This window comes from Carcharhinus amblyrhynchos, chromosome 7, assembly GCF_965287045.1.
Source record: "Carcharhinus amblyrhynchos chromosome 7, sCarAmb.v2.hapA, whole genome shotgun sequence".
Classification (NCBI taxonomy): Eukaryota; Metazoa; Chordata; class Chondrichthyes; order Carcharhiniformes; family Carcharhinidae; genus Carcharhinus; species Carcharhinus amblyrhynchos.
Window position 1 is genome coordinate 104170396 of NC_137330.1, and position 16547 is coordinate 104186942.

The window sequence follows — 16547 nt, forward strand, 5'->3', positions numbered from 1 at the left end:
TAGGTAGACTGGATATAGTCAGGCACATTGATAACCCATATTATGGAAACAACTGTGATTTTAGTCACAAACACAGGACATAAAATTCACTGCTGCTAACAGAGCAATAGTCAGGGACAATAAAGAGACTGCCTGTGGTGTAGGAATAACACCAGATGTGTGGTGTGCAGTGAAGCATACACCACATCCTGAAGGAATGTACGAGGTCCAGGTTGTAAAAACAAATGGTATGCAAAATGTATTGTTTCTACAACTGAGCATGAAAGGGGAAAAAGGTCACTGAGATAGTTGGGACAGCAGTGATTAAGTTGGCAAAAGATTGATTACCGCCGATCTGAACTGGACATGTAACAGTGTTAGGTAAGACAGATGAGTTTACTAATGCACTCTTGTGATAACAGGAGACATTGTTAGATGGGGAGTCGAGGGGATGGGAACTTGGGGGCACCTTGAGCCAATAAGGGAATGACAAAACATAGATGGGACAGGGACCACCAATTAGGGGAGAACAACACATTGCAAAGCCATTACAATGCTTGTAGAAAAAGTATAAAAATGTGCTGCAAATCAATGTAAGGTGTGCCTATTTTTTTGGACACCCGGTCTTGCAAGAACGTTAAATAAAATATCTTGCTCCTTCGGAACTTGACTCGACTAAATTGTTTGACTGTGAGCTGCGTTTCTCACAACTTTAAGGGCATTCAAATGGTCAGTGGATAGGCATATGGATAACATTGGAATAGTTTAGGTTAGAGGGTCATTAGATTGGTTCCACTGGTCGGCGCAACATCGAGGGCCGAAGGGCCTGTACTGCGCTGTAAAGCTCTATGTTCTATGTCTTAACATCTGCAAGTGTGAGTAAGTCTCCACTGTGGACATGAATGTACCCGGAAGATGATGGGAGGGTTCCATGTGGGGAATGCCTGTGTATCAGAAATCAGAGGCAACATGAATCATGAATGACACTAATCATGGCTCTGAGGCCTACGTAGAAGTGGTGTTGAACGGATGAGGTGTGGAGGGCACACAAGGTTATTGGCTGCTAATTATTGCGCAGATATGGAGTTCTCACAAGTGTAAGCTACGAGTATTCCCGAGAATCTAATTAATCACACCTTCACAGTTCATTACAGGAGAGGCCCTACAGCAAGCAAGGGAGGGGAGCAAGACAAAAGGCAGTTTTGCCAAGCTGGCCGTCCTGACTCCAGTAGAGGTGGCTCTGGAGTTGAGTGACTTAAGAAGTTCAGTTGGCAGAGGCGCGATTGGAGGAAGTCTTCGGGGTACTAAGATTGCAAGGAGCATTATCAATTGTTGAAAGAGAGAGGTGTTAAAAGGGCTAAGGGGAAAGTGCGTGATACAGTTACGAATGGCCCATCGATGTTTTGTGTTCAAAGGCTCTCATGGATCAGGGAGGAAATAGTGTCAACATTATTTGCAAGGAATTTAGATGTGGTTGCAGTGACAGAGACGTGGTTAAAAGAAGGGCAGGACTGGCAGCTAAATATTCCTGGGTATAAGTGTTTCAGGCGTGTCAGCGCAGGGTCAAAAAGAGGAGGGGGAGTGGTGTTGTTAGTTAGGGAGCACATTATAGTGGTGCAGAGGGAGGACAATTTAGAGGAGTTGGGAATTGAGTCGCTGTGGTGGAGTTCAGGAATAGAAAGGGAGCAATCACTATGTTACGGGTATACTATAGCCCGCGGGAAGCGAAAGAAAATATATGTAAAGAAATCCTGGATAAGTGTAGGAAAAATAGGGTTGTTGTAGTGGGAGACTTTAATCTCCCCTGGGTAGATTGGAAGGTGCCTTGGGCTGGGGGTCCAGATGGGGAGGAATTTTTAAAGTGTGTTCTGGAAGGCTCTTTGAAGCAATATGTATAGTCTGACTAGAGAGGGGGCTATACTGGATTTAGTTCTGGGAAATGAGCATGGTCAGGTGGTTGAGGTTGCAGTAGGGGAACATGTGGCAAACAGTGACCACAATTCTGTCTACTTCAAGATACTAATGGAAAAAGATGAGTGCTGTCCAAAGGGGAGGGTGCTAAATTGGGGGAAGACTAGATACAGCCCGATTAGGCAGGAACTTATAGCCACTGATTGGGAGAGGTTGTTTGAGGGTAAGTCCACATTTGGTATGTGGGAGTCTTTTAAGGGACAACTGAAAAGGTTGCAGGAAAGACATGTGCCGGTTAAGAGGAAGGATGGGAAAGGTAGGATTAGAGAGCTGTGGATAACTAGGGAGATTGAGGACTTGGTCAGGAAGAAAAGAGATGTGTATGTTAGGTCTAAGCAACTGGGAATGGAGAGAGCATTGGAGGAATAGAGAGAGAGTAGGCGGGAGCTCAAACGGGGAGTTAGAAGGACAAAAAGTGGGCATGAAATGGTCTTGGCAGACAGGAGTAAGGAAAATCCAAAGGCATTTTACTCCTATGTTAGGAACAAAAGGGTGGTTAGAGGAAAAATCTGTCCTCTTAGGGACAGAGGAGGGGACACTCGAGGGAATGGGGGAGATCCTGAATGAATACTTTGCGTCAGTATTCACGAAGGAGAGGGACTTGTTGTCTGGTACTGTCTTGGAGGGAGTTGTAGACCCGTTGGAGGAAATATCTATTACGAGGGAGGAAGTGTTAGGGTTTTTAGGTAGAATTAAAACTGATAAATCTCTGGGGCCTGATGGTATTTATCCTAGGCTGCTGAGGGAGACGAGAGAGGAAGTTGCTGGGCCTCTGACGCAAATCTTTGTCTCTTCTTTGGATACAGGTGAGGTCCCAGAGGACTGGAGGATAGCAAACGTGGTACCGTTGTTTAAAAAGGGTGGTAGGCATAACCCGGATAATTATATGCCGGTGAGTTTGATGTCAGTGGTAGGGATGTTGTTGGAAAGGATTCTTAGAGATAGGATGTATACGCATTTAGAGTGTGGCAATTTGATTAGTGATAGGCAGCATGGCTTTGTTAAGAGGAGATCGTGCCTTACGAATCTGGTAGAATTTTTTGAGGAGGTGACAAAAACGGTCGATGAAGGATGAGCCGTGGATGTCGTCTACATGGATTTCAGTAAGGCGTTTGACAAAGTCCCTCATGGTAGGTTGGTGGAAAAGGTTAAGGCTCATGGGATACAAGGTGTCTGGATGGATTGGGAACTGGCTTGGTAACAGGAAACAGAGTAGTAGTGGAAGGGTCCTTTTCTAGCTGGAGGTCTGTAACTAGTGGTGTGCCGCAGGGCTCAGTACTGGGACCTTTGCTATTTGTAATATACATAAATGACTTGGAAGAGGGGGTACGTGGTGTGATCAGCAAGTTTGCAGATGACATGAAGATGGCTGGACTTGCTAATAGTGAGGAGCAGTGTCAGGCAATACAGCAGGATATAGACAGGCTGGCATATTGGGCAGAGAAATGGCAGATGGAATTTAATCCCGATAAATGCAAGGTGATGCATTTTGGAAGGATTAATGTAGGGGGGAGTTACACGATAAATGGTAGGCCTATTAAGAGTATAGAAACGCAGAGGGACCTGGGGGTGCAAGTACACAAGTCCTTGAAGGTGGCAGTACAGGTGGAGAAGGTGGCGAAGAAGGCCTATGGTATGCTTGCCTTTATAGGGAGGGGTATAGAGTATAAAAGCTGGCATCTAATGTTGCAGTTGTTTAGAACATTGGTTCACCCGCATTTGGAGTACTGCGTCCAGTTCTGGTCGCCTTACTACCGGAAGGACGTGGAGACCCTGGAGAGAGTGCAGAAGAGGTTTACCAGGATGCTGCCTGGTATGGAAGGACTGAGCTATGAGGAGAGATTGGGCAAATTGGGGCTGTTCTCCTTAGAAAGGCGGTGAATGAGGGGAGATCTAATAGAGGTGTATAAGATTATGAAGGGTATAGGTAGAGTTAACAGAGGTAAGCTTTTTCCTAGGTTGGATACAAAAATTACGAGGGGCCACGGGCTTAGGGTGAGGGGGGGGGCGAGGTAAAATTTGGATGTTAGAGGGAGGTGGGGGCCTGGAATGCACTGCCAAGTTGGGTGGTGGAGGCAGGCACGCTAGAGTTGTTTAAGGCTTACTTAGATAGGCACATGAGCGGATTAGAGATGGAGGGATACAGGACACTGTTCTAAATAAAGATCAAGAGCCTTGGGATGTCCCTGGGAATCAACTGATTCCTACGGACCTTCCAACATATTTCATGACTCACTTGTCTTACTTCTGAGCTTCTGGGGATTCCATAAATGTCTGTCTAAGTTTTGCATGTTTACTGATGTCTTTTCTTTTACTTCACAGGTCATTCAGTTCGCCTTGTTGTCCAACAAGGGGTATACATGCGGTGGGTCGTGGGAGGGCTGCTCTTGGATGTTGCTTCGAGAGTTGCCAATGCTTCATGTCATTAGTCTACGCTTAAACTGGACCATCTGACGGGCAACATGACAGCTCAGTGACTATCACTGTTTGCTGTGCAGATACATGGATTTGGGCCAGTGTCTGCGGGAGTTTGCACATTCTCCCCGTGGTTGCGTGGGTTTTTCTCCGGGTGCTCCGGTTTCCTCCCACACCCCAAAAACGTGCTTTTAGGCTGATTGGTATAACAAATTATCCCTAAATTTAGTCTTCCCTCAATCTTCCCCAATAGGCGTAGACAGAGGTCATAGGTAGAGGAGGGCATTCATAATGTTAAAATGGCGGTGCGGGCTCGTTGGTCCAAAGGGCCTGTTTCCCATGCTGTGTTGTTCTTTGTATTGTAGAATTTATTAAATGCTAACAAAGAGTAATATCTCATTCTGCATGTAATCCTAGCCTAATAGATTTGTGTGTCCACATACGCCATGTAAGTAGAGAAAGGCCATAACTTGTCTTTCATTTTTGTTTCCCATGCAGGTGAATCATTGACTGCTATGACTGCAAGCCTCAAGGGATTCACACCGGCCTCTCAGGAGGAAGAAGAAGTCTCAGAGGATGCAGTGTCACATATTCTCCCTGCAACAAGCACCATAGAATCACAGAATCCCTACAGTGCAGAGGTAGGCCATTCAGCCTATCGAAACCACACCAACAACAATTCTACCCAGCTCTATCCCAGTAACCCCCACATATATACCATGCTATTTCCCCTGACAGTAAGGGACCATTTAGTAAGGCCAATCAACCTAACTTGCACACCCTTGGACTGTGGGAATAAACTGGAGCACCACGCAAACATAGGGAAAATGGTAGCACAGTGATTAACACTGCTGCCTCACGGTGCCAGGGATTCGGGTTCGATTCCCAGCTTGGGTGATTGTGTGGAGTTTACATGTTCCCCCTATGTCTGTGAATGTTTCCTCCAGGTGCTCTGGTTTTCTCCTACAGTTCGAAAGATGTACTGGTTAGGTGCATTGGCCATGCTAAATTCTCCCTCAGTGTACCCGAACAGATGCCAGAGTATGGTGATTAGGAGATTTTCACAGTAGCTTCATTGCAGTGTTACTGTGATACTTGTGGCTATTAAATAAACTTAAAAAAAACTTACTTATTTAATGTACAAACTTTACACAGTCACCTGAGGCTAGAATTGAACCCAGGTCCCTGGCGCTGCGAGGCAACAGTGCTAACCACTGTGTCACCATGCCACCCCTGTTACTTATTAGATAGCAAAGAACTAATATCTGGATGATGGAGGCTGTGTTTGTTTTCACAGTTGTGTGGAACAGTGAAAAGCATGGTGGATGATTGCTTGAGTGATACTAAGCCCAATAAACATCCTGAACAAGAAGCACTTATCATTTTGATTTGTAACAATGACATGTAACTCACTCAGCTTTCTAGCCAATTAAACTGTCACAATTGAGACAGTTTTCCAGCTAAGAAATGTTATTGGTTCCATAGAATCAGGTAGACGACGTGTGAATTGTTGCTCAAGGTCTCAAGAAATTACCAACCTACTGTTCTTGTAAACCTGGGTCCAGGATTTTGAACTCAGCAATCAAGGTGGTTAAGAGCTGAAAAAGGCCTCTCTGTTCTGGCTTTCTGCAGTCCACAATACATAAAACCTTATGTATGTGCACTTAGTTAACTTCCTACAGAAAATACCAGTGCTTACATTACTTTCTCAATAGAAACACATTAGTACTGAATTCTTTTTTATTGTTATCTGCTCATAAAGCCAAAGTAGATATAATGGTACTACCATTTATCTCAAGTGAATACTCATTCTAACTCTAAACGCAATCTATATATTTTAATAATTTTAAAAAATCAGAATAAAGCAATGAAACCTGAAAATCTTTAGAAGAATGCAACAAGTACAAAAGGATTGTATGCTGTGGTAGTGCAATATGAAACACATTGATATGTTAATATATTGCTCTTTTAGAAATCAGAGAATTTCATGGCTGTGATTCTCTGCAAAAAAAATCTAAGCTAGGTTATCACAGGCAGGGAATAAGTAATTAACTGGAGCAATCAAGGGGCAAAAAGCAAGACAAACATTACCATGGCTGCTGGTTATACACCTCCTGAGGGCTAATTAGGTAATGGCACTAATAAGATGGGAACAAGATGGCTATCCACTCTTGTGGATGGATAAAAACTCATGCTATGGAGACAATAAACATAAAGCAACATTGTGGACTATTCTAAAATATTGTAATCTATAGTGTAACATCTGCCCCTTATTGAAGAACCAACAGGAATCGTAGAATGCAAAGATTTATGACTGATGGTTCAATTTGAAAAATGTGACATTCTCAACAAAGACTGTCTCCCTAAAGAGCACCAGTTAATGTAGGGTTCAGATGTTTGAGTGCTAGGAAAGTTTGTAATTTGTGATCAAAGTCAATAGGTCTATCTTTGGGCTCTTTGTACTTTCTGGTCATCTTTGATCCAAGGTAACTGATAAGTTCACAGTGTTCTTCATACTGCTCCAACTTCTTTTTGTATTTCTTTTTCACATAATCATAGCTTTTTGGATTGTGTGCTGGAAACAGAAACAGTTAAAAGTAAAATCATTTTTGTTCGATAAATCAATGCTAATTATTTTCATTAGATTTTTACATAATGTATCTGGCTGGTTTAAAATTGTAATGTTGAACATAATAAGAAATATAATTGGAGCAGTCCTGCAGCGAAGACTGAATAATGTAATAACATCCACTTACAGAAAATACTTGTGATTTGTGTGATAGCAGAACATTTTAGGCAATTTGTAACTATGGAAACCTATTCTGCAAAGGTATGTTCTGAAACACTCATTTTTCACAAGTTGGCTCCTTGATTAAGGATTGGCTGGCGAGCTGTTGCATATCACAAAATAACTAGCTTTTGCATGGTATATGTTAAGTGCAGCAGTGTGTTATTTCACCAAATTGCTTATAGATATCAGAGAAAACTAGAACCTTCCAAAAAAACAGCTGGAAAGATTTGAGTTTAAATTTAGCCAAAGGAACAAAAAATGGTGCTTGAAATCCTTTCATAAAATGTACCAGCATTAGAATGTCTACTGAGTAATCATCATTGACTGCAACATCCCTCAGCTATAGATACTATTGATACATTGCTCCATTAAAATAAGTTGTATCGCTGTCTATGTGTGAATGATTCCTTATTGCTTTGACAAGGCTTGTATAAATTGAAATCAGATATTAGTTTTATTTTTACATTCATGATATTTCATTTAATATGATATCTAACACAATTTGTTACCTTTCAAATGGAAAGAAATGTAGAGAAGTGCAGATTTCTTCACACTTAAGAAGGGATATTTTGGCTTCAGACAACCTACAGCTGTCAATGCTTTAATTATTGATAGTGCCACACCCTAGAAAATAGCAATTTTAGAATATTGATATTCAGTTTTCTATACATACAAATCAAACATATCACTGATGCAATAAGATTTTTAAAATAGTATAACGTTCATGCATCAGGATGTACTGATGAGAGATTTCATGCATATTGAACCATAGACTGATACAAAGATATGGGGCAGAATTTTCTCCAGAAAATTTTAAGGCTAGCTGTACCAGTTGACCATCACTGTGGGCCGGGAAAATAGCATGTGAGGCTTTTGCACTGGTCTCGTGTTTGAAAGCCATTTTCCTGGCCATGTTTAAGGGCACAAAGCTGATTTAAATATAAATGTCACAATTTGAAAGACATTAATTTGTCCAGCACGACCATTTTCAGCCTCCAAGACATTTTCTCCCTCGTCGGCGAGAGGTCTCCAATGGGTGTGGTGTGGTGGGGGGAGGGGAAATTGGAGGCCATTGAAGGTCATGGGCACGGCCAGACAGTGCCCATTTGGGGAAATGCAAGGAAGCTCTGTAAGGAGGGAGATAAGGGGGAAACTCTAATGGGGGGGGGGGCAAGGGGTGTGATTGGCAAAAGCAGGGCTGAGGAGAGGGTGGACCATGGAGGGGGGTCGTGATAGGCGGGACTCATCAGAAAGGTTCCGATGCCAGAAACCCATGTTGCCATGAGGGGAGTGGTTACACTGCTTCCAATGAATGGGGAGGGGATGTGGGGTGCCAATGTCTGTGGGGTGATGGCAGGAGATCTCCCAGTGCATTGGGCGATCAGGGTGCCTGTGTAATGTCGCCCCAAGCAGTCTGCAGCTGGCTTATCCAGCGAGCTTAGGCTCTGCCACCCCGCACCGCCCTTGCTGGCGTGAAACTCCCAACTATGGAAAAAACTGACCGAGTGTGGGAACATTGCACAGGGTAGCTTTGAATATTCCTTATTATGTACTGTAAAGCAAACATCATATACCAGTAATGCTTTCTTTAACTGATTGAATGCAAGTGAGGCTATAGTCAAAATGTAATGATCACACCATCTTTATCTGACAAATAAAAATGGCAAATTATGGCATCAACAGCCTATAGTCAAAATGTAATGATCACACCATCTTTATCTGACATAAATAAAAATGGCAAATTATGTCTTCAGCATAAAAAAGTGTCCTAAGTAATTTCACACAAGAATTATCAGACAAAATCACCACTAACCCGAAGGTTTCATTAGGGTAGCACTGTGGCACAGCGGTTAGCACTGCTGCCTCACAGTGCCAGGGACACAGGTTCAATTCCTGGCTTGGGTCACTGTCTGTGTGGAGTCTGCATGTTCTTCCCGTGTCTGTGTGTGTTTCCTCTCGGTGCTCCAGTTTCCTCCCACAATCTGAAAGATGTGCTGGTTGGGTGTGTTGGCCATACTAAATTTTCCCTCAATGTACCTGAATAGGTGTTGGAGTGTGGCAATCAGGGGATTTTCACAGTAACTTCATTGCGGCATCATAGAATCATACAGTGCAGAAAGAGGCCATTCGGCCCATTGAGTCTGCACCAACCACACTCCCAATGTTAATGTAAGCCAACTTGCAACACTAATAAATAAATTTAAAAAACATTAGGATGTACCAAGAGCAGCAACAGCTCGCGTTCCGCATTTTGGAGTTTGAGCATTAGCTGGTGTTACTGCACATTCTGGAGCCTGAGAGCTGCAGGAATAGCAGCTTAACTCTATGTAGACAAAGAAAGACACACAGTTCAAGGGAAATTAGTGATGGCCATATCTTGTGAAAGAATAAAGAAAATAATGTTTAACTAACTTGATCCAAGTTTCTTGATGAGGTAACAGAATTAATAAGAGTAATGTTGTTGACATGGTAATGTCACGATGATGGAGAAAAACTTCAAATTATCAACAGACATATTGAACTTTTAAATGAGTACTTATAAAAATGGATATACAAGCCAAAGATGGCTGAGGATGTTAATTTTGGGAATGTATATTCTATCACTGTTGAAATTGCTCTGGGGTGGGTGAAACCAAGTGAGTCACAATGGACTGTCACACCCCCTTTCTAGATAGGGATATATCAAAAGCACAAAAGCCACAGCCAAACTAACTGCTATTTCATGTGGAGATAATAAACGCTGATTATTGTCTCAACAGGAAACATATCCTGTAAGCAATGCCCCAAAACCGATTTGTGGATTTTTGCCTTCCAGGAATTCACAAAAGACTGCAACAAAAGCCAGCTACAAAACTTGATCAGAGTGGACTCGTGCTAGCTATGTGACACAAAACCAAAACAATGGCAGAGTTCGTTCCTGTTCTGGCTGGTAAGCAAGAACACAACTCTCGCTCTCAGATTGCTGAAGCAAGTTAAGTCAACAAAGCGACAACTGAAAAGGAAGCTGAACAACTTCTCAGCTATACTGCAGGACACTGGAATTTTGAAACCAAATATTCAACTGCTGAAGTTAGCACCATTGGATTCACTAATGTCAATGGCTGTAATCTTTCACCATCTACTCACGGACAAGTCAAAGACTGAATTACATATTTTTAAAAACGTTTCAGAATCAATTTTCATTTCTAATTTGTTTGAATGTGTTTACATGTGTTTTATCATTTTCTCCTGTTCAATAATCAATCAACTATTCTTTCTTTGATACAAGAAAGCCTGGTTAAATTGACTCCTTCTGAAACATAAATATATTGGGCAGGAGAAAGGTATCGCAAGGGAGAGATCCTTTTTGAAGTAATCTTGTTGCAAGGTGGTTGAACAAAGGGAGGGAGTCAGTTCATCCCTCCGCATCAATAATAATTCAGGGGTATCCCATTTGGAATTTAATAAATTGAATATTCTTATCTGGGATAACAGATTTGAGGAACCTTGCTTGGGGACTGGTCATAACAAATTGGAAGCTGGCATTGTTCCCACAGAATGAGTTAGCGTGGAGAAAGTAAATTGTTCCTTTGAAACCATTTTAAGAAACTGCAAAAGAATTTCTTGAGTCTGTACTAGTAAAGACTAAAAATGTCACTACTGATGCCAGTACTTCTCTAGAAGAACCAGAGAATGTTAATTTTGAGGATTTAAAAGTTCATCTTTTGAACAGTTAACATCTCCTTCAATAAATCTCTGTTGTTATTTTAAATCTATTTGTAAATCTTTTCTTTTTGTTAAAACCCACAACCCCTAACATAGTTAGGACATTACAAAAAGAAAATTGGTGATGAGTCGGGATTTTGTTTCATTGAGAACAACAAGAAAAGATCCTAAGTAGAAGAAAATAACATTGTGGGTCCTCACACTTTGGGTATTAGAAATCTGGGGAGAAGCAATAACAGGATTTGATTTATTATTGTCACATGTATTGGGATACAATGAAAAGTATTGTTTCTTGCACAATATACAGACAAAACATGCTATTCATTGAATTCACAGGGAGAAACGGAAAGGAGAGGGTGCAGCATACAGTGTTGCAGTTACAGATAGGATGAAGAGAAAGATCAGCTTAAGATACAATAGGTAAAGTTTAAAGGAGTTAAGTTTTAAGAGCATTGAACAAAAGTAAAAGATGGAATTAGATGGTATGCTGAGGTCAGCTCATAAGAAGTTATCTCGATTAAAGATTGAAATACCTAGTGGAGGAAGGCCAAGTGAGAAAAGATTTTCTGTGCAGTTTTAAAAGAGGGTTTTGTTTTACAATCAGAGAAGGGTGAGAATCCAGGCAGTTTCTGGCATAATTGAAGAAATTGGCATGCTTTGTTGGCTGGGGCCATTTGAAAAAAAAAATTCATCAAGTCAATGGTCTGCAGGGTTAAAAAGCAAGTTCTGGGAGGGCAATTAAAAAATATATACTGAGTAGTCTCGAGTCACAAGTGCTACAAAAGAAAAGGTGGGTCAATTAGGATCCATAGGCCCTTTCAATTCAGAAAATGAATCATGGAGTTCCTATGCAGAGCATTTTTAGTATTTTGTACAAGCAAATAAAATTTCAAATGAGTTGCTTGTATCAGCTTTTCCCAGCGCAACAGGAAGAAAAATTTCAATTTGCTCCAGAATTTGGTTCATCCAGCAAAGGCAGGAATCAAAACTTACAATGACTTGACAAAGATCCTTGAAGAGCATTACGCTCCAAAGCCACTGATCATTGCAGAATGGTTCAGGTCCCATGAAGGAATCAAGTGGAAGGTGAAAGCATTCTTCAGTTTGTGGTAGCCCTTTAAAAGACTGGCACAACATTGTGAATTTGGTGAGTCATTTGAAGATATTCTTTGAGATCATCTAGTTTGTAGTCTCCAAGGTGAGGCTATTCAAAGAAGATTGCTTACTGAACATACTTTGACTTTAAAGATGGCTGTAGAAATTGCAGTGTTGATGGAACTTGTGGCTGAAGAGGCTTCACAATTTGGTGCAGGAATGAAGATCCACAAGTTGGGAACTGCCATAAGAAGTCAAAGCAGCAATCCTTGCTGAATTTCTGTCCACCTGATAGCCCAGTAAACAAATCTTCAATTAAAGGAAGCAAATACTAATCGGCTCACAACACTGTATTTATGATTGTTTTAAAATCACCACAAATGTGAACTGAACTATCTAGTTTCGTGAGTACACCAGCACTAACAAGTCATACTAATTCTTCTTCAACCTTGGAACAAATTGCATAATGCACTACTCTTGATTTGAGACTTCTTGGTTACATATTATGCTTCATCTTGAGTTTCACTTGAACTCCCTTCATTGAGTTAAGTGCCTCTTTGAATACACTCTTGTATTTATCCAGAGGATGCTTCAGGTTTGTTTTGACATCAACCAATTTGTTGACAGTACTTGATTTAAACGTTATCTTCTCCAACCATGATCTCTGAATTAGAGCTGGAAAATGGCTGTGAGCCACATGGAAAGGCAACTCCACTGTCTGTCCACTCAACTCTATGTTGACTGTGATGTAACCTCTTCCATGTATGTCCTTAAAATCACATCAGCTGGTTTTAAAGGAAGATGCTTCAGCTTTTGTATATAGTCTCAGGACTTAAAAAAAAGTAACACCAGTAAGAACTTCCATCCTAATAGATTGTCCACTTAACTTTGAATCATCCAGAACCTACGTGATTCACTCTGCATGGATAAGAAGTTCAGTTGGAACTCTTCATCATTTTTCTGGACATTCTCTTCTTCACGGTTGTAATTCTTTTTTTCCATGTTGTAAGTTACTTTTGTAGAATGCAACCTGTTGTTCTATCTTTATAACAGAAAAGCAATCAAAGAACAAAATGTAAATGGTTCATTTTGTTACATCAAAACAAAACTCTGCATTGAGGAAAACAACTAAAGTCACCTTATTGTACTCATGGTGCCTTAAACTTATGTTTGCAAGTGCTACATGTCGGTGCCCCTATTGCTGATAGCAGTATTGGAGGTAGATTGCTGACTCTGCTGTTGTGTTGGCCCTGATTAGCTTGGCACTGTCCTCTGGTCGGCAAGGCTTGAGCAGACTCCATCTGGGAGAGTGCGCACAGCGATATGCCTGGACACCAGTCAATTGTTGTGGCCTCTGAGAATGGTGCTGTGACTGGCAGAGGGGAGGAGGAGCTGCCAACCTCATTTGGAGCTGCATGAGAGGAGCCCAGGGAGATGGCAGGCAGCTCATCGGCCAACATGAGGTATGTCTGTATCTCCCTGCTCCCCATTTAAGATGGGCACCCTGGAACTGCCTCTCCATGAGAGTCACCAACATCTCAATGGAGGATACTGTGAGCTTGGTGTTCAGGCTCAATACAGTGTTCATGCTCTGCATGGACTCCTCTGGCATGCAGACCCTAAAAAAGGGACATCTGCCAGATCCCCCTTTGCATCCAGTGCCTGGTGCCTAATGGATGACTCCAAAGGCACATCATCTGCCTCAGACTCAGCATGGTCCTGGTCTCCAGCAGTCATCCAAATGCCAGCACGCTGGGCATCTCTGCCTTCTCCAGCTCCTCATGAGAGTGTGATGTGCCCACACCACTGTGCACCACTGCGCCCACACCACTGTGCCCGCCGATGTGCTGGTGATTGGTGCAGTGCGAGAATGTGACACGAGTGGATCTGTCAGTGGTGCCAATAGAAGGCCTTGGGGGTCCTGGCTGGCTCAGGAGGTTGGCTTATCTGAGGGAGGAAAACAATCGATCGGTATTATAACTCATCACTCAGTCAATGTCCATGCCAGGAGACTGGATTTGTCAGATCCCAGTGGCAACACAATGGCTTTGGGACTGCTGAATCACTGGGGATTTTCTCAGAAGTTCTTGAGGGGTGAGATGGCCCTACATTCTTTTCAGTCTATGCTGGTCCCACTTTTCTTCGCTGGACTCCTACCTTCCTCTGAAACATCTGCCTGTTCATGACCTGAGGACCTTCCTCCTTGCTCGCCCTCAAGCTCCAGTGCACCTACTTCATTGCCGGTGAGGATTAACAGGTTGGCCACTGCAACACCAGTTGCTGATTGCTCAGCATTATTGTGGCCTCACTTCTCATTTAAGTGCAAAGATCCATTAATTATTTAACTTCCTAACTCCAACACCATACCATACTCTCCCCCACACCCCACAGCCTGCCACCTTCACTCCATGAGCCATGTTGACATTCCCATCATCTTTGTACACCTTATGGGTGGATGGATCCATAGCTTCCAATCTTGGGTGTGATCTTACTGCCCTGTTGTGCCGGTCGATTTGTGTAGCAAAGCCGGAAACTAGTGCACAATGCAAAAAATCAGATCAGGCATCGGGTGGTTTGGTATCTTCCCAGCCAATTTTTCGTGGCACGCAACCCATTAGCATGCATTTGAATTGCTTTCAATTATATTAGTGAGTGTGGCACAGCTGTTTTCCCCACTCATGGACATTTTCCACCTGTCCAGCGTGACGTCACACCAGCACGAATCGCAGATGGACTATAAAGTGTGGGTCAGGTGCAGCAGCAACAAAGTGGAGCAGGAGGTGAGTAGCACTGAGCACCGACCCGTGGAGTGGGGAGGGGTGGGGGAGGGACATTCTAACTTGCTGCCATGTTGCAGGGTGGGATGGGGGAATTGCATGGTCCAAGAATTTGGAGGGGCTTGTGCTGGTCTGGGCATCCTCAGGTTGGGAGTCATGGTTGGGTCCTCAGGTTGAGCACATGCCCCCGACCGACGCCCGAGTGTTTTCACATGAGGTTGACTACCAGTCCCACAATGTTGTTCCTGTTGCTCTGCCAGCAGTCTGCTAGACAGGCTCTGTGGCTGACTGCAGACATTCCATTCCAGTCCCTACTAACAATAACAAGAACCAGGTTTGGCAGCTGTTGCCCCAATCAAGGGAGCTCGGTAGTGTTAACATGGCTAACATATGGGTGTTAACCCACATGTCGTTTGTTGGGCTGACAAACACCATGTGCCACTGCAGGCTCCAGCTCAGTAAGGAGACAGTGTGACACCAGTGTCACTTCCTTGTGGAGCTGGCTCCTTGTGGAACAGGAGGATACTCATTCCCAGTGGTAGTGAAGGTCACCACTATGCTACAAACTCCTTCTCAAAGTCCTCCATGCACAAGTGCACCTGTGAGGTGACAAATGCCCTGTTCACCCAGGCAGGCAATTACATCCACTTTGACATGGGCCAGGCCCAACAGGAAGCTAGGGCTGCAGGCTTCTCTGCCATCACTGAGACACCCCATGCGCAGGAGGCTGTTGATGGCATGTATATCGCCCTGCGGTCCTCGCATGATCAGGCTCTTCCCTTCGCCAGCAGGAAGAGGTTCCAGTCCCTGAAAGTGAACGTTATGTGACCACAGGATGAACATCATGCGGGTGTGTGTATGCCACTTGGGAAGTGTGCATGATAGCTACAATCGTAGGAGATCGGACATCCTCGGCCTCTTGGAGGATTATCCACACTGCCAGGGTGGCTCATGGGTGACAAGAGCTACCTGCTGAGGTCATGGCTGATGACGTCAGTGCGGAAGCCTGAGACTGATGCGGAGACTGCTATAATGAGGCCCACACTGCCATCCTGTCCATTGTTGAGTGATGCACTGGGCTCCTAAAGACGCAGTTTTGCTGCCTGGACCACTTTGGGGTTGCCTCCAGTACAGCCCCCAGAGGGTACCCCACATCATCATGCTATGTGCTCCCAACAGGAAGCTAGGGCTGCAGGCTTCTCTACCATCACCGAGACACTCCATGCGCAGGAGGCTGTTAATGGCATGCATATCGCCCTGCAGTCCTCGCAGGACGACATGCATGCCTCCACAACCTAGCGCAGCAGTGGGGTACATCCTGGAGGAGGAAGAGGGAGCTCAGAAAGAGATGGAGGATGAAGGACAGCTGGTGCTGGTGAGAGTCTGGCAGGGCAGGATGGTGAGGGAGCCACTCATTGCAGCAGGGTTCACCTAATAGCAGGTGTGGGGTCCAGCAGCTCCAACCCCCACCCGCCCACCTTATTCCAAGAGCCTTAACTACCCCCCCTCCCACCCACCTTGTCCAAATACCCTTCCATGGGTTCAATTGCCATCACAACAGGATGATGGGCCTGGGTTAGCCGTGTAAGCAAGTTACTGGACCAGGCAGAATGAAAACTCGCTTTGCAGCACACTGTGATGCTACAATGGTGCAACATAAGTCTGACTTCTACCTGTTCTCTGACTGCACACTGGCACCTGGGACTACTTCTGAGTGAGGGTTGGGGGCACCACTGTGCAGCCCAATGCCCCAAAGGTGGCAGGGGGGCATACTTGGGGGGGTGGGACATCCCAAGGTCGAGAGGGTGCTGGGG

General features: G+C 43.8%; 1 protein-coding gene across 1 annotated transcript in view; it reads right to left on the reverse strand.

Annotated features, from left to right (window-relative positions):
- Positions 1–6010: 6010 nt before the first annotated feature.
- Positions 6011–16547, reverse strand: part of ak9 (adenylate kinase 9) — a 341329-nt gene continuing 330792 nt past the window's right edge. The window contains exons 41-42 of the mRNA XM_080193447.1: positions 7666–7780; positions 6011–6940 (exon numbers count right to left, since the gene is read on the reverse strand). Of these exons, the coding sequence (XP_080049573.1) occupies positions 6729–6940; positions 7666–7780 (327 nt within the window). The 3' untranslated portion in view covers positions 6011–6728. The remainder of the gene's footprint in view (positions 6941–7665; positions 7781–16547) is intronic.